The sequence below is a fragment of the Antechinus flavipes genome, chromosome 2, assembly GCF_016432865.1.
Source record: "Antechinus flavipes isolate AdamAnt ecotype Samford, QLD, Australia chromosome 2, AdamAnt_v2, whole genome shotgun sequence".
Taxonomy (NCBI): domain Eukaryota; kingdom Metazoa; phylum Chordata; class Mammalia; order Dasyuromorphia; family Dasyuridae; genus Antechinus; species Antechinus flavipes.
The window spans coordinates 513,961,312-513,986,806 of record NC_067399.1 but is presented as its reverse complement, the minus strand read 5'-3'; the positions used below and the strand labels follow the sequence as shown (position 1 = coordinate 513,986,806).

At 42.0% G+C, this 25,495-nt stretch overlaps 2 protein-coding genes across 9 annotated transcripts; both read left to right on the top strand.

The window, feature by feature from the left end:
• Nucleotides 1–31: 31 nt before the first annotated feature.
• PRMT5 (protein arginine methyltransferase 5) lies at nucleotides 32–8,839 on the top strand. 2 transcript variants are annotated; one of them, XM_051980446.1, is made up of 17 exons: nucleotides 46–281; nucleotides 841–959; nucleotides 1,309–1,394; nucleotides 1,617–1,751; nucleotides 2,111–2,223; nucleotides 2,345–2,394; nucleotides 2,620–2,783; nucleotides 3,404–3,565; nucleotides 3,774–3,851; nucleotides 3,935–3,993; nucleotides 4,366–4,488; nucleotides 4,575–4,750; nucleotides 7,116–7,225; nucleotides 7,470–7,563; nucleotides 7,690–7,806; nucleotides 8,021–8,085; nucleotides 8,286–8,839. In XM_051980446.1, exons 1-17 carry the CDS (start codon nucleotides 175–177, stop codon nucleotides 8,436–8,438), a joined length of 1,911 nt encoding a protein of 636 aa, XP_051836406.1. In that variant the 5' UTR covers nucleotides 46–174; the 3' UTR covers nucleotides 8,439–8,839. The 2 variants fall into 2 exon arrangements, with proteins under 2 accessions (XP_051836408.1, XP_051836406.1); XM_051980448.1 differs by lacking the exons at nucleotides 7,690–7,806; nucleotides 8,021–8,085; nucleotides 8,286–8,839 and having other exon boundaries at nucleotides 32–281; nucleotides 7,383–7,481.
• A 2,247-nt stretch (nucleotides 8,840–11,086) lies between these two features.
• Nucleotides 11,087–21,810, top strand: RBM23 (RNA binding motif protein 23). Of its 7 annotated transcripts, none has more exons than XM_051980445.1 (15): nucleotides 11,089–11,260; nucleotides 12,939–13,059; nucleotides 14,997–15,073; nucleotides 15,637–15,776; nucleotides 16,231–16,278; nucleotides 16,393–16,566; nucleotides 16,846–16,899; nucleotides 17,026–17,143; nucleotides 17,441–17,593; nucleotides 17,678–17,815; nucleotides 18,218–18,283; nucleotides 20,006–20,201; nucleotides 20,288–20,392; nucleotides 20,473–20,557; nucleotides 20,657–21,810. In XM_051980445.1, the coding sequence occupies exons 3-15, from the start codon at nucleotides 15,008–15,010 to the stop codon at nucleotides 20,658–20,660; spliced, it is 1,347 nt and encodes a 448-aa protein (XP_051836405.1). In that variant the 5' UTR covers nucleotides 11,089–11,260; nucleotides 12,939–13,059; nucleotides 14,997–15,007; the 3' UTR covers nucleotides 20,661–21,810. The 7 variants fall into 7 exon arrangements, with proteins under 7 accessions (XP_051836402.1, XP_051836405.1, XP_051836401.1 ...); XM_051980441.1 differs by having other exon boundaries at nucleotides 15,628–15,776; XM_051980443.1 differs by lacking the exon at nucleotides 12,939–13,059.
• Nucleotides 21,811–25,495: the final 3,685 nt, after the last annotated feature.

Below are 25,495 nucleotides of genomic sequence, written 5' to 3'. Positions count from 1 at the left end.
ATTGGCAGGGAGGCCCACACATCGCCCCGCCCACCCCTCCAGCTCTGAGTGGGAGAAGACGCTCGGGTTGTTAAGGAGACTCCTCCCGCCTACTGGGGAAACCCGGCTTTTTCTGTGCTTTGCCATTGGTTGTTGTTATCCAGGGGTCCCGGCGCGGACAACGTGAAGGGAAAAATGGCGGCGGTGGCAGTTGGGGCCCCCGGGTGCCGCGTGTCCAGCGGGCGGGACCTTAACTGCGTCCCAGAAGTGGCTGATACATTGGGGGCCGTGGCGAAACAAGGGTGAGGGCCCCATTTTTCCTTTCTCCCCTCTCTTAGGTGGGACGCGCGCTTTCTGGGAGATGGAGTGGGAGAAACTATTTCCAGCCCCGGGCGGGGGGGAAGGGGAGCGTGGTGGGAGAAACCATTCCTCTTGGGGATGGGGGGAGATGTGGAGAGGCTCGTCCACAGACTGTCTCTGAGATTGGGGGTGGGGGAGGAGCGGGTGGAGAGGCCCCGACCACAAGCAGTTGCTGGGATGGGGCAGGGAACAGAGTGGGAAGGCGTGGAAGGAATCTGGGGATACTTTGGGCATGTGGCACTCATGCCAAGGGTGAAATCTAAGGGGAGCTGGCCTTGCCGCTGGATATGGAGTTCCTGTTTCTTTCCTTTTTCTCCTCTTCTCCATAAACTTCTTTTTTGGAGGGCTTTGAGGCACATTGTGCGCCCTGGCACGTGGACTGCATGCTGGTCTGGCCCACGTGGAGCAAGGCCCCTCACGTGGCCTGCCCTAAGGGCACTGTTATTTTGCTAATAACATCTGGTTGGGGGTGGGGGGTGGGGGCATCTGTCTTTGTCTCAGCTTTGATTTCCTCTGCATGCCCGTCTTCCACCCCCGATTCAAGAGGGAGTTCACCCAAGATCCAGCCAAGTGTCGTCCTGGGCCCCACACACGGTCTGACCTGCTGCTGTCAGGACGGGGTAGGAAAAACTCCTCAAGGCCCCTCCCCCCATACCTTTAGAGGCAATGAACAGCCCACTTTTGAGAGTCTTGGCCACCTACTCTTCCTTCCTTGAATTAGGGAAAGTGATTGTCTTGAAATAAATAATAAGATATACCCATTCTACATCCTTTGTTTCCATATTAAAAAGCTTCCATGAGTGGGGTTGTCCCAGAACAGTGTTCCCTACCCATGATGAGAAAAGCTCTGTTCTCCGTGCTCCATTGCCTGCTCTGCTGGAGAGCTGAAGTCAGTTGTTGAGAAGCAGTTGTAAAGTTGTAAAGTAACCATATTTCATCAAGTTTTTGTTTTCTCTTTGGGGGATGCAGACTGGAATACATTGATTGTAGGAAAGCTGTCACCATGGATCCGTCCGGATTCCAAAGTGGAAAAGATAAGAAGGAATTCAGAAGCGGTAAGGCACCTAGATATATACCTTGTGGCCATCTCTAAAACTCAGGCAGGGTGGATAATGTTTCTTAGCTTCATATGGACCACAGAACCCTATGTACCACCTTGGGCAGCCCAAATTTCAGGGGCCCTTGGGATTCTTTGATGTCAGTTACATCTTGCACCACTATTATAGAAGACATTTGGGCACCATGTACTAATCTGTCTGTGTTGGTCTCTGTTCCAGGCCATGTTGCAGGAATTGAATTTTGGAGCATACCTGGGGCTTCCAGCTTTTCTGTTACCTCTCACTCAAGAAGATAATACTAATCTGGCCAGAGTCCTGACCAATCACATTCACACAGGCCATCATTCTTCCATGGTATGATATCCCAGAAGATGAATAGACAATGTTGTACTGTGATTGAGTTGCATTGAATACTTCCCAAACCAGGCTGCTTAATCCATTTTATGAGAAAAATATATTGGAAAGGCCCTACTGTTCCTCTTAAAAGTGATGATCAATCAATTATTGGGATAGATCAAATAAATATTGTTACCAAAAAAACTGAGTGTAAAGTTGAGTTGGAAAGCAAGACAGACTAATAGATATTAACCTAAACATATAAATGAGCATTTGTCTCCATGAAGAAGCAGGAAGGTTAAACACTGGTTTAGGATCAATTTCATTTTAATCAAGGAAGATTTTTCTGGATAGAGAAGTAGTTTCTTTCCTTCCAGTTCTGGATACGTGTTCCCTTGATGGCAGCAGAAGACCTTCGGGATGATGTCATTATCAATGAACCTCTTACAAGGACAGAGGCATACACTGGGGAGGAGAAGACATGGATGTGGTATGTGATTTTCTCCTTGTTATTGCAAGAGGTTAGGAAGCAGAGTTGTGAGAGGAATGGGCTGACTACTAGAAGGAGTATATTGATTGGTAGACCCCATGCTGTGTTTTCTTCCTGGCAGGTGGCATAACTTTCGTACCCTGTGTGACTACAACAAGAGGATTGCAGTGGGTGAGTGTAGCAGGCTGCCATAGCTAGACTTTCTTTTTCCCCCACCTCATATGAATAGAGTCTTGGCTTGAAGCTTCAGATTGGCTTCACTGCTAATGCTGAGACTTTTCAGTAGCTCTCTTTTACTTTATAGCAGTCTGCTATGTAGCAGGATTGTAATAGACTATCCTTTGTCAGAAAGAAAGTTTGTTTGGATTTCAGTAGATCTTTCCTTCTGTATTGCAGCTATTGAAGTTGGTTGTGACCTCCCATCTAATCACATTATTGACCGGTGGCTTGGGGAGCCAATCAAAGCAGCCATCCTTCCTACCAGCATCTTCCTGACCAATAAGAAGGGATTTCCTGTGCTTTCTAAAGTGCACCAGCGGTTAATCTTCCGTCTTCTCAAGGTAATAAAGGGAGTATATTAGAGTGAGGAGTTGTAATGTTCATCTGGTATTATCCCTGTGACCTCTCTACCTTGCTTATATGGGCATTTGACATTTTCCCACAGTGCAATTCCTTTTTCATATTTGACTCCAAAGAGCAACTTTTGCAAAGTTGTGGAGAGAGATAAAAGGAGAATGTGGCACAGGAAACTTGCTTACTTTTCATGGAACTCATCTTAAAAAGAAATATTTCCAAGGGTTTAAATCATAAAACAGCAACAATAGGGATCATTATTTTCCCCTCCTTCCTCAACCCCCAGTTTTAATATTTGGGCTCCTAAAACCCAGAAATACATTTGAGAAAGAAATAACAAAAAGGCACAAGGTATTCTAAGGCACCATGAGATGCACAGTGAACATTAAACATATGTTTAAACTATATGCTGATTGTTGGGGATGATATACTCAAGGGCATTGATTAAGGATTCGTAAAGTAAATGATTTAGATTACTCTTTGTAGATTCCTCTATCTGTTATTAGACATAGATGCTTGGTTTGGGAATCAGAGTTCTAAATCTTGGGACAGTGGGCCTTTCTTGGGAAGCTGTAGAGGTTGATCTGATACATTGTCTTATTTACAGTTGGAAGTGCAATTCATCATTACTGGTGCCAATCATCACTCAGAAAAGGAATTTTGCACTTACCTGCAGTATTTGGAATACCTGAGCCAGAACCGTCCACCACCTAATGCCTATGAACTCTTTGCCAAGGGTTATGAGGATTACCTTCAGTCACCACTCCAGGTGAGTTGTGAATTTAGGAATTGTGGGAATGATAGGAAGCAAGGAAGCATTTTGTGTGGAGGAAATCTAACTCTTTCCCTTTGTCCTCTCAGCCCCCTTTCTCCCAGCTAGATCCAAAGGACAAATAAAATGCTTCTTCAGTTTGGGGTGTCATCAGATTCTAGGACCCTGTTTAATTTAACTTGAATTTTTTCTTTCTCTTCTTGAGCCACTAATGGATAATCTGGAGTCTCAAACTTATGAAGTGTTTGAGAAGGATCCCATCAAATACTCCCAGTACCAGCAGGTCTGTGGGGTCTGGATTGGGGAGTGAAAGTGGGGAAATGCTCATGAGAGTGGAAGTAAAGCTGGAATATCTCTCCTTTCTAGGCCATCTACAAATGTCTCTTGGATCGTGTACCAGAAGAGGAAAAGGACACCAATGTGCAGTGAGTGTTTCTTATCCAGGATTTTAGTTGATACAGTGGATTGAATATAAGTTCTAGAGTCAGGAATATATTTGAGTTCAAATTTGGTCTTAAATGTTTATCAGATTTTTGATCTTAGGCAAGTCACTTAACTTTTGTCTGCCTCAGTTTTGTCAACTATAAAATGAAGATCATGATCGTATCTACCCCCCCAGTGTTATTGAGGATTAATTTTGTTACCACATTTGTGCTTAGCACACAGTCTGTGAGGCATTAGGCAATATGTGAAGGCTGCTATTGTTGCTGCTGTTGCTACACCATATTACACTCATTCTGTTTATTCTGTTTTATTTCTACTTATTGTTCTATTTTTATCTTTGTCTTTCTTCTCAGAGTACTGATGGTTTTAGGTGCAGGCCGAGGTCCCCTAGTGAATGCTTCCCTCCGGGCTGCCAAGCAAGCTGATCGGAGAGTGAAGTTGTATGCTGTAGAGAAGAACCCCAATGCTGTGGTGACGTGAGTAACTCCTAATGCAGCCTACTAAGAGCATGATGTTCCTACTAGGGCCAGCACCATGCTAATAAGGCCTTCTCTACTCACAGGCTAGAGAACTGGCAGTTTGAAGAGTGGGGCAGCCAAGTGACTGTGGTGTCATCAGACATGCGGGAATGGGTGGCACCTGAGAAGGCAGACATCATTGTTAGTGAACTCTTAGGTTCCTTCGCAGATAACGAACTATCACCCGAATGCCTGGATGGAGCCCAGCACTTCCTAAAAGGTGCCTTGTGATGGAAGACAGAGAAGGGCAGAAGTTGGTTACAGGGTGGGAGGACCAGTGCAAGCAACCTAGAAGACAATTCAGTTCAGCATTTATTATATCTACAGTATATCAGGCACTTCGTCAAGGTCTCAGGGATATACAATGAAACAGTTCCTTCCCCTCAAGGATCTTGTATCTGATGTTGGGCCTAGGGAGGAATATGTAGATACATGAGTGAATACAAAATATATAAAAAGTAATTTAGGAGATGTCATTTGAGCTTTGAAAGGGAGCTGGAATTCCAAGAGATAGAAATGAAGGGCAAGAGCATTCCAGATATGGAGATCTGCTTGTACAAAGGTTTAAAGATAGGAAATGGAGTGGTCTGTTATGGGAACAGCAAGTCAACCAGATTAGTTTCATATTTCTCCCTTTCACACTAAACTAGCCAAACTAGAAAGATTGGTCTTTAAATGCCAAATGGAGGAGTTTGTGTTTTATTCTAGAGGCAAGAGGGAGCCACTGAAGCTTCTTGAAGGTCAGTCAATATTTTTGTAATGAATAAAAAGTCCTAAAGACATAGTTTTTGGGTAATTAATAATCATTTTGTTAATTATGGTTAGCAGATAGTGAAATTGATATTTGTGGCTCTTGGGAAACCAAAGACAACCCCTGGAAAATTAATTATCATTGGAAGAGGGTATTCCCTACAGGCAGAGAACAACTGGGATTGGTTATCAACTAATGAGAGAATGAATAAATATGAAAGGTGGATTTATTCTAATGAGGGACTGGATACTGTGATTTTAATCTTGTTCACTCTAGGATAAAGAGATTTATCTCTCCTCAGACCACCCCACCTGGGAAGTCTAGACAAAAGGATCTACCTCTACCCAGACCATTTAAGTAATTGAGCTTTGGGTGGAAGTTCACCTACCTGTCTCATTGTCAAGGGCCTTCTCCCTCATAAGAACTGCACTTTTGAGGAAATGGGGGGGTGGGGAACAGGGACCTGGATTTCCCCTCCCCCTCATATTAGTAATTGATTATCAATAATAATTTTTCTTGTGTTCTAAGCACCCATTTTGTGCCACACACTAAGTATGGGGGTATAGACAAAAGACAGTCCTTGCCCTCAAGAAGCTCTCAGTCCAATGGGGTAATTATATGCAAATCAATATATAAATAAGCTATGTACAGAAAATAACAGGAAGTAATCACTAGAAGAACAGCACTAGAATTAAGAGAGTTTGAAGTCAAACCAGGGGAACAGAAGGTAGAGATGAAGAGGATGGGCTTTCCTGGCCTCATTTCCTGGGGTAAAAATATTTAGAACCAGTAGAGTTTAAGGAATAAGAATCCCATTTTACTAGATTGTAGTATATATGGGATAAGTACAAATTGTTGGGGAAGGGGTAGGTTATGATGGGCTTTAATAAAAACCAAATAAAGGATTTTATATGTGATTCTGGATGTAATAGGGAGCTACTGGAGTTTATTGAATAGCAAGGTAATGATGTCAGGCCTGCTTTTTAGGAAGATCACTTTGACAGCTGAATGAAGGGTGGACTAGAATCGGAAATCCTGGTGGTAGAGAGACCAGTCAGCAGGTTATTTTAAAAGTGCAGATTTGAAATGATGAAAGTCCTGGACACCACCTGTCTATGTCAGAGAGGCATTTGAGGTGGAATAGTGCACATGTAAAAGATAACGAGGTAAAAAAATAAAATTAGTAAGTCTTGGCAAAAGATTAACATGGCATAGTGAGAGAGTGAATAGTCAGTTACACCTAGGTTGGAAGCCTGAGTCATTTGGAAGTTGGTGGTGCCCTCAGCAATAATAGATTTGGAAATAGGAAGGATTTTTGGTGAAAGGTTAATGAGTTAAGTTTTAGATATGTTGAATTCAAGATATCTTCAGGACTTCTAATTTGGAATGTTTGAAAGGCACTTGGAGATGTGAGACTGGGATAGGGGGAAAGGGAGTCAGCAGAAAAGTTAGGGTTGAATAAGTAGATTTGAGGATAACAGCTTAGGCAGTGATATAATAAGAAATATCAATTTGGAGAAAGGAAAAACTGGAGGCAAGAAAAATTGTGGGAGTCCATTATGACAGGCAAAAGATGATAAAGATCTGAAATAGGCTATGGGGTGGCAAGAAACTGGTGAGAGATTTTATAGAAATACAATTGATATCTTTGTAGCTGACTGTATTGCAATAAGTTGTGAGGGAGAATTGAGGATTACCTGTGTGGGCACAGAAATAAGAGAAATCAGGAAGAGAATTGGGTTTCAGATGAAAGGTTATGCTTGAATCTAGGGTTAGGACATCAACATAACTTTCTTCTCCACGAGAAATTCATTTGCCATTCTTGTTTTTGCAGATGATGGGGTGAGCATCCCAGGGGAGTATACTTCTTTCTTAGCTCCCATCTCTTCATCTAAACTATACAATGAAGTCCGGGCATGTCGAGAAAAGGACCGGGACCCTGAGGTGAGAAGACTTCTTCCCTTTCTACATGCACAATTTTAACTAATTGTATCAGCAAATATTAAAAATATTAAATACCTGTTTTATATTTCATTAGAAAATATGATAAATTGGGAGTTAGGTTGAGTTCTCTTTCCTTTTATTTCTGTGTGTCCCTCAGGCTCTTGAGACTTTCCTCTCAGGTTCCTGGGAAGGAGGAGACTGTCCCTGTTCTCCCTTCCAGCACCTGCTTTCCTCTTCTTGACAGGCCCAGTTTGAGATGCCTTATGTAGTTCGACTGCACAACTTTCACCAGCTGGCTGAACCCCAGCCTTGCTTTACCTTTTGCCATCCCAATCGAGGTAGGTCTTTGAGTGGCTCCTTTTGATCCTCTCTTGAGAATTAAGTGTGCCCTCTCCTTTGATAGGTTTGCCTTTCTGACTCCTTACTGAATCTCCTTTGGGCTCTCACCGCTTGTCTCTTGACAGATCCTTTGACTGACAATAACCGCTATCGTACATTGGAGTTTCCTGTAGAGGTGAACACTGTCCTGCATGGGTTTGCAGGCTACTTTGAGACCGTGCTTTATCAGGACATCACTCTGAGTGAGTACTTGTGCTTCTAGCTAGCAGGAAATATGTGGTATCTGGGTATTCCCCTGTATGTATTTCCTTCAGAAGGTGACCAAGGGAACTGGTATTGCCCCTTCTTTCTCTTTTATAGAAATCATCTTTTGTTTTGGCAGAGGGCACAATCTTGGTGTGATAAGGATAAGGGAAGGGAGAAGCTCTTGAGTTCATTTGGTTCTTATATCCACAGGTATCCGTCCAGAGACGCATTCTCCTGGAATGTTCTCCTGGTTTCCTATTCTCTTTCCTATCAAGGTGAGCATCTTTAAAAGCCTGTAGGATATCATTTCCCTTGATCACAATATTTACTGTTTGCCCTTGACTTATCTCTCTTGGAGGTACTTTCCCAATTCTCTTCCAACATGATGATACTGCTCCCAAAATCTGTTAGACCCCTGTCCCAATTGTGGTGATATGACCAGCTTCTCCAAACATCTGTGTCTCTGTTTCTACAGCAGCCCATCACCGTGCATGAAGGGCAGACTATCTGTGTGCGATTCTGGCGATGCAGCAATGCCAAGAAGGTGTGGTATGAATGGGCAGTGACGGCACCTATCTGCTCAGCTATTCATAACCCTACTGGTCGCTCCTATACCATCGGCCTCTAGTGCTGCCTGCTAGTGCCCAAAGCCTAGGAACCAGGAACCAGCTCCCTGTTCCCCATAGCATTGAAAGAACCAATAATTATTCCCTAGGGCAGGATCACTGTTGCCATTCATCAGATCAGGGTATCCTCATCTGCTTTTCCTGTCTTATATACAAGGCAGGTAAGAGAGCAGAGTTAATTAGAGTGCCCCTCTGTCCCATTCTGTGATAAAAGATCCTGGGCTAGGAAACACTCTGCAGAATGTGAAGCTACAGGGACGGCACAGCTTCCAGAGCTTTCTGGGGCAAACCCTGAGGACACTGGACTGAGTGATTTTCAACCCTGCCCAACTCTGTTCTTCTTGGTTCTTCTGTGTCAAAGGAAATAACAAATAAAGCAAAGTTATAGCCCTTCCTGCCCCCACTCACCCTTGCCCCTGCCTCTGATTCTCAGGACCTGATATATAAACTCAATCACATGTTCATTTCTAGGCCAGGACCCTGATACTGAAATCACTTGAAGTCGTAGTCAGGAAGCTGAATTGTGCTCCCTTTTGGCTCTTGGAGCCAACGTTTTGCTAAGCCTTGTCAGTTGGGATGAGTTGTTACATTCATACCCTACAGGGAAAGAATTTCAGTGTTAGAAGGAATCTCTGAAGCCATTTAGGCCATCCTATTGCTTGAAGAATAATTCCCCTTAATGATAGACAAGTGGGCATCCAGTTTTGGGTTGGTAAACTCTACTGAGAAAAGATCCATTACTTCCCCAGATAGACTGATTTTCTTTTTTGGATGATTCATGTTAGATGGTTTTTCCTTACATTAAGTCTAACATGTACTTCTGTACAACTCTTTCACTCATTCACTCCTAATTCTGCTGGAGTCTGCAGAATCCAATTAAGAGAATGTATGAACATGAGATAATGTTTGTAAATGGCTTTGCAAACTTTAAAGTGCTATACCAGAGTCATCTATTATTATATATTGATTTCCTCTATCATGGAACAATTCTTTAAATACTTGAAGAAAGCTTTTGATTTCCCCAGAATTTTTTCTCTAGCCAATCTTAAATATTCCAAGTTCTTTCAACTAGTTCTCATTGCACATGATCTCAAGGTTTATCCAGTCTCATTGCTTTTCCCTGGATACTGTGTTGTCAAGCAGTCTACAAAAATGAATCACCTAGAACATTGTACAATACTCCAGTATACTATGTATGATTAGGTACCCAGGCTCTCACCTTTTTAGTTCTGTATAGTACTTGTCAGTACAATCTCGGATCACATTTGGGTTTTTTGGCTGCCATATTAACCTACTCATTCACCTTGATTCCATATCTTTTGAAGAGGAATTGCTGTTTTGATACCCTCTCCATCTTGTACTTGGGAAAATATTTTTTGAACCCAACTATGACCTACATTTGTCCCTATTAAATTTAAGCTTCAAAAATTTTTATTTTTGATACCTGTTTTTATATTACATTTCTCAATATATTCCCTTCTATCCATTCTAACAAAAAAATTTAAAACAATTAGACAAAACAACTAGCAATTTTACCGTTTTGACAGTTTGAACATATGTATAATTTCCCATCTATATCCATGTCTGTAATGAAAAGGATGCATAGTAAAACTAGTAAGACTTGGGTTCAACTCTTTTGTTGAAGTATTTTTAGATCAATTGTGAAAGATTGAATTTCGACAGATTGAAGATTGGATTATTTATAACATTTGCCTTGTGGTGGTCACACACTGATTATTCCAATCTCCTACCCCAATTTCTATTTTTTGGAGGCAGAGACTAGAAACTTGTATATTCGTTTCAGAAGTTACCTTACGGCCTAATTCTTTGCTATAGGAAGTAGACTTTGGAACTGTGAAAGCTGCGGAACCAAAAGAATCCTGAAAACGGGGCTGTGGGTGTCAGATTTTCACTTTTGGTCAAGGGACTTGTGCCCCTGCTCCGCGCCGAAAGCAAGAGTATGGCACCGGCGTTCTACTAGCATAGGACTTTATTTTAAGGTAGTGAAGAAAGGAGGTGGGGATGAGATTTGGTAAAAGAATCCTCTGCGTCCTTAAACCTTTTCAACTGCTGTCACACCTGCCTAGGATAGTTTGCTACAAAGAAGCCTCGGAAGCAGCAAGACCTGAGCAAGGGACTTGGACGCATGCGCGCTAAGTGCCAAAGGTGAGGTCAAGGGACGGATTTTATTCTCGCAAAAACCTAACTAGGGAAAGGATTTAAAGGACAACGTGACATCGTCAGCCAATCAATAGAGAATGTACTAAGGAAACAACTACAGCTCGCTCTTACTATCTCCACCCAGCGCATTGGTCTAGCCAATCGGTGTACTAGAAACGGTCATGTGGGTCTCCCTAACTCTAATACTACGTCTTGTATCAGGTTTTTTTTTTTTCTTCCACCTCCCCCAATGGCTCAGTAGCCAATGAGGGAGCGATGGGCGTCAACAAAGGTTGCAGGTAAGGCCCTTCTCTCTGATCTACAGAAACATTAGCCAATCAATAGGAAAATTGACGGTTGCTAGGTAACAGCGGAGAATGGCTCCACCCATAGTTTTAATTTTAGCCAATGAAAGGGTACAGTATGGAGAGTTGCCGCGAGACAACTAGGATTGACCCCACCCTAGCTTAGGTTTAGCGCATGCGCATATTGGGGGAAGGTTCTGGAAGACATCGGAGCTGCCGCCATCTTGCGGGAAGAAGAGCAGCTCCGGCCACGGCGCCGTTTTCTCTGCCGAGACCCTGAGAAAGAGCTGGGCTCAAAGCCCTTTACACACCTCAAGGAACGGAGAAACCCGGGACCCCCCCGCGGGGACCCGGAGCTGGTGAGAGACCCCCGAAGCTGAATAATCTTCCCCCCCACCCCCGATCGAGACGTCACCCGCCCGTGACGTTGCCGCGTGGCGCCTCCCCTTGACGTCACAAGCAGACAGTGATGTCGCAAGCAGAACCACGCAAACCTTTTAATTTTTTGTTTGTTATTTTGGTTTGGAAATGGCGTTCTCGACACAGGCATAGGGCACTAATATAGTTTATAGGCATCGAGCCCATCATGGCTTTCCCCTTGGGTTTGACCGTAGCGTTGCGCCACCCTTTTCCCCCTCCCCCCAGAGTCCTATGACTTTGATCTCTTCCCATAACAGAGCCCCGCAGCCATGACACTTTGTTAGCTCCTCCTCGCTGCCGTTCTCGGGCGAGGTGGCCACAATCCATGGCCTAGCGGGACTTTCGTCATCGACGGCGCAGAAAAAGGGGTGAGGGGATTAAGAACTCTCCCTTTGTTTTTTCTATGTCCTGGGTTCCGATATTAAACGCCCCTGCCCCCCCCCCCAAAAAAAAAAAAAACCAAAAAAAAACGCTGCATGGAATTTACTGTGTTTTTGTGTCGGGGTTTTTCTGCTCCTTTTCTGACCCAGAATTCCGGGTATAAGATCCGGATAGGCCCCAGGGCTAAAATGTGGCCCGAAGTAGCACGGCCATTTCTGGTAGCTGAGAGTATAAAGATCACTGAGGGAAAGGCCTAGGTGTGGATGGCTTGGCTCGGGCCACACTTGAACTTAGAGTGGGAGAGCGAGGCCTTTCCGCCAGTTTTTATTATTGTTATTGTCTTATTGTTCATATTGTTATTATGTTCTCGTGTATGTTTGGGCTCAGCAGTGACCAGACCTAGAGATTGTTCCCCCTTCCATCACCCCGGGACTCCATCGTGAGTTGGATTCTGGTGAACTAGGCTGACAGTGATTCTTAAGCACTTTCCTCTGCTCCTTCAGCATTGGGCCATTCAGCTTGTCTGAGTGCTGCCTGTGAGCAGGCCATTTGGTCGAGATTCCAGCACCCGGTGGCTATGGAATCTCTTTTCTCATATTTTTCTCAGGAGGGGGGAGTATAGGAAAATCAAGTCTTTGGCTTTTCTGGTGATCTCTTATGTAGGGGGGTGGAAAAGAGTACTTGGGGAATTTCTATTCTGACAGTGAGTTTTATGCAGATTGTAAATCAGTGTTTAGGTCAGAAAGAAAGGTGCAACTCTGGCACATACCCATTTGGATTGGGAGATTCCACAAAAGTTGTATTTATGTTGCAAGAGTGCACAAAGATTCACTCATCTATTCCTCTTTTGGGCTGAGAACAAGTGAAAATTTTGCTTGTTCTGAGGATTGTCCCTTTAAAGGGATTTGATTTCTTTCTTTCTTTCTTTCTTTTTTTTTTTTTTTTTTGGCAGTTATCCCCATCTCTTGCCCCTGTATGAACAAAGAGTAACTCGTGTCATGAAATCAAAAATATTTTAGGACAAAAAGTTTAACTGATATAACAGAGGAGTTTTTTGTAAAATGTGAATTTTGATTCAAAATGACTGAAGTGTGACTAGTGTGTTAGAAGCGAAAAGTTATTTCTAGTTTTTTACATTTTTTACATTTTATTTTTTTTTTGAGTTCTAACAGTGAGCTAAATAATTTATATTGATCAACATGATTCTGCTCTTGAATTACATCTTATGTACTACAGAAAACCAAAAAGCATATATGCAAGATGTGATCTCATAAAGTGATGGGGCTGATCCAGACATATTAAAAAAAAAAAAAAAAAAGGAAAAGGAAAATTATCAGAATGTGGGTTATCTTTTAAAGTAAGTTATTTTTATTTACATTTTAATTTCTCTTGTGGTGTTTACCTTTGTGCTATATAAAGAAGAGGCACTTAAAATATTAATTTTGTGACTCTATGTGTGTGTGCGCCCATGCATTGTTCGGAATGTTTTTGGAACTCTTGGAATTTACTTAATGGCTAGTTTATAAACTTTGTGGTAGAACTCCCACTGGAGTTTAGATCACCATTTTTAAAGAGGTATACGATCTAATCAAATCTAAACTTCTCTTGGCTTTGTTTTCTTCATGGGGACAATATATTTCAGGGCATTGTTGCTTAAAAAGGATCATTTGAGGTGTATGTAAATATATTTGTTAAATTTTAAACGTATGCAAATGTGGAAGGGTTGATGATATTTTGTATTCAAGATGGTGTCAAACTATATCATATCTCATTCGTCAATTTTGACTCTAAATGAATTTTGATAGATTTTTTAAAAAAAAGTCTAAGTCTCCAAAGTCTTTTAAAAGTCTTAAATCTAAATCAAACCCATTTTATTCATTGTATTTTCTCCTCATTTTTTTGGATTGAATAATAAAAGATGATAACATGTCGAAAATGTGCATTGACAAGGCCCTGGTCACTAGTTAAGATTCAAAGAATAACTGCCTACTCTCCTAGAGTGTTTAGAATACTGTGTTACAAGCTCTGAAATCGGTTCCAAAAAAAGAAATTCCAAAAAATTTTTGAGTAAGAATGATTGGTCCAAAAGTTATCATTGGGTAAATGTATATATATAGCTGTGCAGGTGACATCTTTTAAAAGAATTAGATATGTACTCATATTTGTCCAAAAAAATCTGACCAAAAAACCCAAATTATTTATAATTGATACAAATTAGACATTTTAATTTTAGCCTCTTTTCTTTGTTTAGGGCATTTCTGTTTTTATCATTTGCCAGACCTGATATAGATATCCAGGCAAAAGACTCTTGCTCTAGATATGGAAGTTTGGAGGAGCGGCAAAAATTTTTACCCTGTCCATCTTGTTTCCCAAGCAAGAATGGTTGTGTTTATTTAAAGTTTTTTTTTTCTTTATTGTCACTTTGTTGTATAACAGGCAGCCTGGACAAAAATGACCTTGGATCCTGGCAGCCTTGGCTCAAGTCTTGAGGCTGATGTGTGTCTGTTAGTTGTGAGACCTAACTTCTCAGTGCCCTAGGGCAACTGTCTAGTTCTGTAAGTTGCAGAGAAAGTGCTGACTTGTACTGATAATAGATGATTTCCTAGTCCCTGGAATTAAATGCCACTGAAATCAGAAGCCCAGTCCCTGGTTTTTATCAGTTTGTTAAATTTAATCATTAGTCATAGATTTAATCATTAATTGTTGATTAATAGTTTAATAAAATCATAGATTGATAAAAGCCCTTTTAACTGGTATTGTGAGGCTAAGTATGTAGGAAGAACTTAGGGAAGTCCTTGTTTCTCTTTTACTTTATTATTTTCTTGAATTTTAGGTTTGTATTAGTATAATTCTTGTTTTATTTCAAGAAATATATGCTAACCAAAACTTGGAACTAGTCAATTATAGGAGACTTGGGACAACAAGAGAAAGACAGTGAATCTCTTTTAAAGGGAAATTTTGATAAAAGATATAATGTATTCACAGGGCAGTGTTTGTACTGTCTCTTTGAGTTTGTACTCATTAAGATTGTAGTCATATAACAAAATTCTGTTTCATTTTAGACCATAGATTGTTTAATTATCTAGCTATCTCCTTATCCAAGCTACAGATCAGGACTAATTGTGATTTTTAGGCCACAGAACTAAACCCAAGGTTTGACAGATAGTTCCCTAAGAAAACATGGAACTGTAGCATCACAAAAAAATGTCTTTTCAAGGGCGAGGGAGCAACTTGAAAAGAGTCTCCTAGATGGGCTTGGCCTTCATCAACTTCATCTATCTCTCTTCTCCTTAGATTTTGACACGATGGCGTCAGATGACTTTGACATAGTGATTGAAGCCATGCTGGAAGCCCCCTACAAGAAGGAAGAGGTAATGTCTCCAATCTCTAGGTTCTTCATTTAGGCTTCTGTCTCTGAAGTGGGTATAATCTGGGTCTTAGAAATGAGGAGAATGGCCAGTTGTAGGTGGGACCTTTCTATAACACTATTCCCTTCTTTTATTAATTACCTACTGTTGTTTTTGCCAAAGAATGATAGTAGGAGCTGTTCCTTTTAGCACACATGATTGTGGTTGTAAATTTGATTTTATTCACAATTCATGGGACCTATCCAACAAATGGCAGTAGACCTCAGTTAGTCCTATCTCTTGTTTCTCATTAGTGAGAAGTAAATGCCTGGAAAAAACACCTAGAAAGATGCTTGCTGAATTTCTAAAGTCAAACCTATCTTCTCTATGGAGATTTGAGCTTGATTCCTTTTCTGTGCTTTGTGCTTCATTGTTTGGTGGAATTATATTCAAAGAGATGGTTAGAGAACTTGATCTCATGGGGTTTTCTTCCTTGTTCGCCTCTATCCTTTTTGTCCATTGGAACTTGTGTGTTTGGTGCCTGCACTCTTGGGACATTCTTCTGGCGAACCCCCCAGGATGAGCAGCAAAGGAAGGAGGTGAAAAAGGATAGCCCGAGCAATACCAGTACCAGCACCAGCACCAGCACCAGCACCAGCACCAGCAGCACTAGCAACAGTGGAGGAGGTGGCACCAGTGGAAGCAGCACCAGTGGGGAGACAAGCAAGTAAGTATGAGATATTTTTTGGTAGGAATGGGTTTTAGAGTAGGGAAGGAGCAAATAAATTGCCTATTTCAAATTGAGGAGACAGCCAGACCTGGGAGATGGTAATCCAAACTACTGTGAAGATTGCTTGACACCTTTGGTTCCAGTTTTAATCCTGTCATAGGGCACAATGGTGACTGGCTTGAGCCATTTTATTTGTAGATGACAATAAGAACATTCCTCATTTGGAACTACACAGGCTTTTGTTTTTGACAAAAATAGTTTCCTAACTTTGGAATTTAGAAATATAAACTGGTATTGTACAAGTATTATGCACTTCTGCCAGATCTTCCGCAGTTTTCATCTTATTATCTTAGTGGTCCCTGTTTTCCCAGTGTATTATTGTGGAACTTGTCACTTTAGAGGGATGAGTGAAGGTGCCTGTGGGAGGATTTAAAACTATTGTTTTTCATAGGAAGAAGAGGAGCCGCAGCCATAGCAGAAGCAAGGATCGGAAACGCAGGTAAATAAGGGAATCATTGGTCTTGGGAATGGAATCTGGGAAGGATGATGATGCTGATACATAAAGAGTTAGTAGAGAGATGTGTTCTAATTTAGTTGTTATCTTCAACTCTAGCCGCAGCCGAGACCGGGACCGACACAGGCGGAGAAATAGCCGGAGCCGCAGTCGGGATCGTCAGAGGCGTCACCGAAGCCGCAGTCGGGATCGCCGACGCAGTAGCAAGTCACGCAGCCGGGATCGCCGGCGTGAGGAGCGTGTCCGCTACAGGAGTCCACCCCTTGCTACTGGGTACCAACTTTTGTTGTGGAGTTTGATTACTTAGTAATAATAGCATATAGGGATGTGAGGGGCATGTGTGTCTTCTGCAGCCTTGTTTCTGGAGAGTAGCCCAGTGTGAGGAGCAAGACAACTCATTGTTGGAGACTGATGTTAAGAACTAATGAATATAAGAGTAAGGATCTCCATATAGATTAGGAAACTAATCTCTACACTAATATGGATAAAAAAAAATTTTTTTATGAAATAGTCTTATTTGCTTTTATTTATTTCAAAAACTATACTCTTTAGGCGCAGATATGGACACAGCAAGAGCCCCCATTACAGAGAGAAGAGTCCTGTACGGTGAGTTGGATAAATTGTGAAATCCAGAAGTTTGTTTGCACATAATTCCGTAATTAATAAGCTTCATTAAGGGAAGGAGCAGTAATTGGGAGATAGGAATCTCCCTAATCCCTTGTTTTTCTACAGGGAGCCTATTGACAATCTGAGCCCAGAAGAACGTGATGCTCGCACAGTCTTCTGTATGCAGCTGGCTGCCCGCATTCGGCCCCGAGATCTAGAGGATTTTTTTTCTGCTGTTGGCAAGGTAAACTGCTTATCATCTTCTGCCCTTTTGGTATAACTCTACCCAGGGATAGGAAAACTTTCTATTTCTTGTAGACCCAATCTAAGACTCAACATGGGTATAGTAGATAAAACGCTGATTCGATGTCAGGTAGTCCTGGATTTAAATCCTGACTTGGCTACTAGCTGAGTGACCCTGGAAAAGTCATGTAACATGTTTGAGTCTTAGTTTTCTCATCTGTAAAAAGAAGGAATTGAGCTAGAAGACCCTTCTGGCTTTTAGAGTCTACAATTCTTTAGAGTCCATTGTCTTATTCAGGTCCGTGATGTGCGTATTATCTCAGACCGGAACTCACGTCGCTCTAAGGGCATTGCCTATGTGGAGTTCTGTGAGATCCAGTCAGTGCCACTAGCAATTGGACTAACAGGGCAGCGGCTGTTGGGTGTCCCCATCATTGTGCAGGCCTCTCAGGTGAGTATGCAAAGGGCAATAAAATGTAATTGGAGTAATATGGAGAAAAACCTATTTTGGGGAGTGACCATTTTTCTTTTCCAGGCTGAGAAAAACCGCTTGGCAGCCATGGCCAACAACTTACAGAAGGGCAGTGGTGGTCCCATGCGACTCTATGTTGGCTCCCTGCATTTCAATATCACTGAGGACATGTTGCGGGGCATCTTTGAGCCTTTTGGCAAAGTACGTACTTTCATGGGATTTTAGGGAGCAGAGCTGGAAAAGGTGGGAAGAACAAGTGTTCTTCATTACAACTAAAGGTTCATACATTCAAATAGATACTTAGAATGGGTTGTATTAGGCATAAAACCTATGCTCAAAAATGCACATGAAATATTCTTTAAAAGTCAAAGAGGGAGTAATTTTGGTTTTGAGCTGATGAATGGGATTGAGTAAGGTTAATCAGGAAAAGGTTTTGTTGGGAAAACAGTAGACTTTTAGCTCTGATCTAAAACAACAAGAAGGATGTGATTGTGAGGGAGGAATGAAGTTTCAAATCTCAAATCTCAGGAACAGGTTGGATGGTTGGAATCAATGATGAGGCATAGCAAAGATAATCTGGACCATTCTCTTTTTGCTCGACAGATTGATAACATTGTCCTCATGAAGGACCCAGATACTGGCCGCTCTAAAGGCTTTGGATTCTTAACCGTGAGTAATACTATTATTTGGCCCATTTCTCTGAAATGTAATTCATTTTCTTTGTCATAATCCTGTTGTAGGGACTGTAAATGGTTTATTGATATTGTTGGTTAGTTTTGGGAATTCTTTGTTTGCTCTTATACTGTAACAGTGGTCTTAATGTTGTGATATCCTGGAGTCTGGTTAGCTTCATTCAATTATAATTTGCTCATTAGTTATTAATAGCGAGGCAATGCAGTGACTATTAGGGTCAGGAAGACCTGAGTTCAAATTCTCTTTGAGACATTTACTTGCTAAATGGACGCTAGGCAAGTTATTTAATCATTGTCTGCCTCTGTTTCCTCATTTGTAAAATGGAGATAATGATTATGTGTGCTAGGGTTGTTATAAGTATTGAATAAAGTGATAAAAACGTAAAGTGCTTTGCAAACTTAAAGTACCATGTTCACTTACTTGTTAAGTAATTCTAGAGGAATGGAGGGTCAGGTGAAAGTAGTGCTTTTATTGTACAGTAGATGATTTGAAGACAGAGTTGGGATTAGTGCCTTGAAGAGAGGCTGCTATTCTTGATGAAGGCAAAGATGGATTGTGAAAAGGAACAGAAGTGAGATGCTTGATAGTTTCTATTTTTCATCTTTCAGTTGAAACAGACTCCTACTTTTGATCTTTAGTTTCCCCCAGTCCCATAGCTTCAAGCTACTGACTGGTTGGTTGCCCAACATTAATTGTTAGTTTTCTTTGTTTAGGCCAAGTTGCTATTCCCACTTTCTAGACCTGGCAGTTCCATGTGTCTTAGGGAGGGTAATACTAGAATTGAAAAAAAAAAAAATCCAATATTCCAGTTGGTTTTGGGAGATTTCCAGGTGTGGTAATTCTCCATAGTAGCAGGCACAGTTTCCTGGATGGCTCAGGTCATATGGCTTTTTTGGAACCTGTTTGTCCCTTAAATTGCTGCCTTCCAAACAGCTCAAACAAGCAGTGCTTGCTTGTGGCCGTGCTATTATGGTAACTTTTGTCTTGAGTGAAAAAAAGAGGGGAGCCTTAGTCAACATAACAGTGAATTAATAAAAACCAGGATTAGGAATTCTAGCTATGTTATTTGTTGTCCCCAGATTGTGGTTCTGGATCATAGCATCCCAGAATATAGCATAGTTCTTGGTGATCCCAGATTACTAGTTTTTGAGCCCCTAAACTTCATTCATTGTAAGAACTGAGTGAGAATGCAAAACCTTGGATCCTCTCCTATTATTTGTTTATTGTTTCTCTCTAAAATGGGGGTTCTTAACTAGGGGTATGTGAATTTGGTATTAAGAGATTTTGATGATTATTTTAATACAATTGGTTTCCTTGTAATGTTCTATGTATTTTTTGCATTAAAAAACATTTAAAATCACTGAGAAAGGTTCCATAGATTTCCCAAACTGTGCCTCATGGCAAACAAAAAGTTTAGAAAGCCTTGATCCAGAACATTGTCAAATGAAGTTTCATAAGAATGGTCTTCCTTTTCTAGGGCTGGAAAAATCAGATCTTTGTTATTGGACATAGTTTTAGAATACCTTGAATAATAAAGGGGACTTTCAAGTGTTAAGTCTCTTGGGAAAGGAAAATATATATATAAAGGCCTAAGTGGAACTGTTCTAGGGTGGTGGGAGTCATAAACTGTCGGGAGTAAGGTGTGGGTTCAGGTCTATGGCCAGGAGCTTACTGACATTGTCTTGGTGGTCCCTGCAGTTTTCTGACTCAGAGTGTGCTCGGCGGGCATTGGAACAATTGAATGGCTTTGAGCTTGCAGGGCGACCTATGAGGGTGGGTCATGTGACTGAGCGACTGGACGGTGGCACAGATATTACCTTCCCCGATGGTGGTGAGGAGCTGGACCTGGGTACTGCTGGTGGGCGGCTGCAGCTCATGGCTAAGTTGGCTGAGGGTGAGTACCACTCTGGGGTGCAAAATATGGGAATAAACTTTTAACCAAAGATTTTGGACTCGGTGCTATATTCTCTACTCCTTTAGGCTCTGGTATTCAGCTCCCAACCACAGCTGCTGCTGCCCAGGCTGCTGCCCTGCAACTGAATGGAGCTGTTCCCTTGGGAGCCCTGAACCCTGCAGCCCTGACAGGTGAATATTGATTGTTCAGAGGGAAGAGGAGGAAGGGAAAGAGCCTCTGACAGTGTACTGACTCTTGTTTCTTTGCCCAGCTCTTAGTCCAGCCCTGAATCTCGCCTCCCAGGCCATTGCCTCACAGTGCTTCCAGCTCTCCAGCCTCTTTACTCCCCAGACTATGTAAGTTCTAGAGACTTGCCTTTTTTGTTGTTTTTAAAAACCATTCTATTCTGTTTTCTTTGGTTAGTAGTTTACCTCTCTTTGCTCTTCTTCCTACAGGTAAGAGCCCAGCGCTGCTTCCCGGTGCCTCTGGGTTCCACCACCTCCTTTCTCCGTGTCTGCCCCTCCACAGCCCCCTTCTCCCCACTGCCACGGACCACGCCAGCCTGCGGGCACGGACATTGGCTCTGGGGTGATTGGGGACAACACTGGACACCAGGAAGAGCAGCTGCTCCACGGCCCCACTGGGGACGGACTCTGTGCTGAGCAAAGCCCCCAGCCTGGGGGAGCAGAATCTGTACATACATCGAATACAAGTGTCTCTCTGTGTATCGTCTCCCTGGGTGCCCTTCATTGCCCTTTTCCCATCTATCATCCTCTTTTCCTCTGCTCGTCCCCCTTTCTGGGGGGGTGTGGGGGCCACAAATGAAGGTGCCACCCTTCTCTTTTCCCCTTTCCCTCCCTCTTGGCCTACCAGGGAAATCCCTTAGGACCTCTGGGTGAAGAAGCTTTTTGAATTTGGGGAAAACCTTATAGATGCTGGGATGCAACAAATGGGCCTGGCAGATGGAGGTGGACATACATACCTTGTGAAGCCTATAACCTCAGCTTGGTGCAACCTGAGGCCGGGACTGCTGTAGGCTCAGCGTCTTGCTGGGTGGTACATGAGACATCTACCCATCTAGACATTCTGGATGCCTTGGGGGCCCCCCAGGAGTTGAGTGAAATATGGGGTGCCTTTCCCATGCCCTCCATCTTCCTATGTACAGCTCCTCTTCCTTCCAGTCCATCTTCATCTCTTTGGCCCAGGCAGGCAGGGAGGGAGGGGAGTGAGCACATCCATTCCCCTCCTCTTCCCCTGTGCCTCCACAGCTGGCACTGCCCCCATCTCTGCCACTTCTTCCTACTCCCACCCTGGCTCACTTGAGCCCTTTTCACTGGATTTTATACCCCTGTGTCTGTGTATATAAATATATATAAACTTTGTACAAAGGGCAGCCCCCCAGTAGCGGCAGCTGCTGCCCGCACGTCTGCTGTCTCTGTTGGTTGGTCTGTCTGTCTCTGATTTTAACTTCTCATGAGCCAAATCCACAAACGGTTCTAGGGATAAAAGTTTGTAACGCAATTGCGTTTTTTTTTCTTTTTTTCCCTTTTTTCTTTTTTTTTTTTCCTTTGGCTTTCTCTAAAGAAATAAAAATAGACAAAAGGCTCTTGCCCGGGCTGGGCTCCCCATCTGTATCCGCGTTGTAGCTCCAAGGCTTTTAGGCCTTTTCCTATTCTTGTACTCCAACCTTAAGGCTCTTGGTCTGTAATTATCTGATCCCCTTCCAGGCACTCTAGACTAGATCCTCCCCTGCCACGAGGTGGCAGTGTGATAGAGTTTCACTAAATACCTCCTAGGCAGATATACTCCCTGCATGATGTCTTTAAGTTTCTATAGACTGCTTGGTCCTAGGAGAACCTCTAAAAGCCCTTTATTCCATACATCCCAGCACCATGCCAGTCAATGGTATCTGCCTTGCACTGTGAATTGATAACAATAACCAAAGGGATTATGGAAGTTTGCCTCTATTTTACAGGGTCAGTTTAACATGGTGGCTAATGTTCTTAGCTAGATCCTTTTAGATGCTCCTAGTTCTGCTATCCATAAAAAAGCATAGCTTAGGAACTTGGAATTTCAAATAATATTTATATACTGCTTTAAGGTTTGTAAAGTAGTGCTTTATAAATGTTATCTCATTTTAACTTAATAATGTTGAGAAGTAGGTGCTATTTTCTCCATTTTATAAAGAAATTGGCACAGCGGTAATTTGCCTAGGATCACACAGTAAATATCTGAACTTGGGTCTTCCTGACTTCAGGTCCAGTTGACACCTTGTTGCCTCTAGCCATATAATTTGAAAGAAATTAGTTTTTCCTCTGTTTTTGAGGAAGGGAAGCTTCTTTCAAGGAGGTACGGCAGAGATTGTTCCACAAACATGAGGACTTTAAGGTGCCAACAAAAAAGGTCAGGGGATAGGTCCTTATAAAAATCTCTTAATTCACTTTTTCTAATCTATGGCAACAGAATGTTTGAACTCCCCATGTCACCAATCTAAAAATACAAGTAATTGCTGTTGTGTCTCAATTTCTTTGTTAGATCTTGGGTTTATGGTTTGGAATTCCAGTGGTAATATTTGTCCCTGAGGCCATTTTACTAAATGCTTTCTAGAATGAATGGTAGCTGTTTGGTGCCTGGCTTCTAAAAACACCATTGGAGATCAGCACAGATTTTGTCTTTTCCCTGGGGCAGGCTTCTTTCAATCCATTGCCACCACCTCTGGCTTCAGCTGGTTGTGGTCTGGGGATTTGGGATGGGTAAAAGGCTGCTTTATTTTTAGTTAGGAATTGCTGGCTGTGGTTTGTCCATTATTGATTTGATCTCTAATCCATTATAAAGAACTATCATAGGAGTCAGCTCCATTATTCACCACAGTGCCATGGACGTTGCTTATTTAATATAAAAACAGTTTTCCATTCCTTTTTTTATGTAAACTTAACTCCTTACATATTAAGTGCTATCTTGTGATTGCTTTTGGGACTTGTCTCTGACCCCTACCTTCCACTTGAGTTATTCCTTACTCTTGCTTCATATTGTCCCTTGTTTGGAAAGAGTAAAGCTGAAGGTGAAGAACATTGTAGAAGAGCTTCCCTCCCTCCCTCCACTCAGGATTGACGTTGTCTAGTGTATGACAGCAATTGCCATTGCCTCTGACTCTGCACTTTATCACCAGGCTGCTTCTGGGGATGAGAAGGGGTCAGCAGCCATTGTGGGGGGGAGGGGTGGCCCCCACATAAGGTGAAGGGAGAAATCCTTGTTGGGACTGGTGTGCCCGCTGGGTTATGGATAGGGCAATGGGGCCTCCCTAGGATAAATAATGTGAGCACTCAGCTTTCTTCAGTATTGCCAAGTGGGTTGTTTTTTTTGTTTATATTTACAGATGGGAAAACAAGTTTGAGAGATGAAAGACATATCTTGCAGCTGGTGCTGGCATTGAAGCTAGAAGCTGGGACTTTCAGTTTGGAAGTCTAATGTTATACTGAATTAAAGCACCTTATTGGTGCTCATCCACCACTACATTTGCTCATTCTGCCTATGTTCAGTCACAGAGGAGGCTGTTCTGCCAGCCCTTTACTCTCAAATGTGTCCTTTACTCCCTTGGCCTTCTCTTTTCTTCTCTTCCCTGGGATTGATCCCTTTGGTTGATGTTATTGTTGCAGATCCTATTATCTTAGCACTTAGCACTACCAGGGCTCTGGCAGTGAGTAAATAATGTCCTCTGCTCAACAAACATCAAACACTTTTGAAGGATGTGCTAAACAAATGTGATGTTCAGAATCTTGGTGTCAGAAGGGATTTCATGTGCTTTCAGGACAACCCACACCTGAAAAGTCATCTCTGTAATACAGTCCTACTCCACAAGTGACCGACTAGCCTCTACCTAAAGACTACGAAGGAAGAGGGGAACCATTCCTTATCGAGAATACCCATTTCAATTCTGGAGATATCAAGAAAAGCTTCCTATATATTAAAAGCTGTGTCCAAATTTTCTTCTTGAGAGCTTCCAAACATTAATCCTGATTCTGCCTGCTGTGGTCTATGATACATCTATACAGTAGCTTCAGGTATTTGAAGGGGTCTGTCCAGTCCTAAGTTTTTTCCTAGGCTAAACATGTTAAGTTTCCTTCAACATGCCCTTACACGGCAAAGCTCTTTATTGTCCTTGTTGCCCTCTTCTAGCAACTCTAGCTTATTAAAGACCTTTCCAAACTGCCATCCAGAATTGATGAGGAGGGAGAAGACAGAAGAACTCCAGGCAGATCCTCCCCAAACTCCATTCCCATCATTGCTTGATATATTGCCTAGTAAACTCTTAAATCTCTAAATAGGTGATAAAGGTCAAAACTCACCTAGGCTACCACCATTTCCCTTGCATTAATCCCTAGCCTTCAAGACCTGTTTATGATGTTGGAGCTGGGAGACTAATTTTTGAGGCCTTAAACCTACCTTCTAGGAATCTAGCATTGCCATGTTAAAATACCATTTTAAGGCCTTACAAAACATCTCAAAACTAAAGAAAAGTTTAATTTCAGTTATAATCCAGAAAACTAATATTAGAAATGAACACAAAGCATTAAACTTGGTGCTACCATGTCTATAGAATCTGCTTTAGTCAGCTAAAGGTACTTGTCTTTGGCTCTGACATCTGACAAGCCTGTAGATCCTTACTAGTTGTGTGAACTTTGGCAAATCATTTCACATCAGAGCTTTGGCTTCTATAAAATAAAGGGGATGGCTCTGAGTAGTATGGTTTAGTCCCTGACTTCAAGTTTACAGATTCCTTGGCTGAATTTTTGTTTTCAGACTAAGGAATGTAGAAGGTGTGATAGACTTGGTTGAAAAGGATAAGTCAGGGTATGGTGAGGAGAGGTGATAACTACTGTCTTAGACTGGAATATTGGACCAATAAAAGCTATTCCTATTCAGCCTTGGGTTGCTGGAAGAAAATTATTTTTCTCTTCTCAAGAGGCAATGTAGGATAGAGATAATGTAATGGGGAAAAAAAAAATTGGAACGTATGTGCTAGCAAAAAATGGAAACAGTGGGTGTCTAACGTTTTGGGGCATAGCCAAGTAAATTGTGGCATACGAATGTAATGAGACATAATTGCATTGTAAGAAACTACAAATATATGCAAAACTTAGAAAAGCTTGGGAAGGCTTGTATGAATTGATGCAGAATGAGAGAAAATATACATAATAAAATCGAGGAAAACTAATAAACATTAGATCTCAATCTCAAATCAATGAAATGACTAACCAAAACAACCAATGAAATATATCTTACATATAGAATGA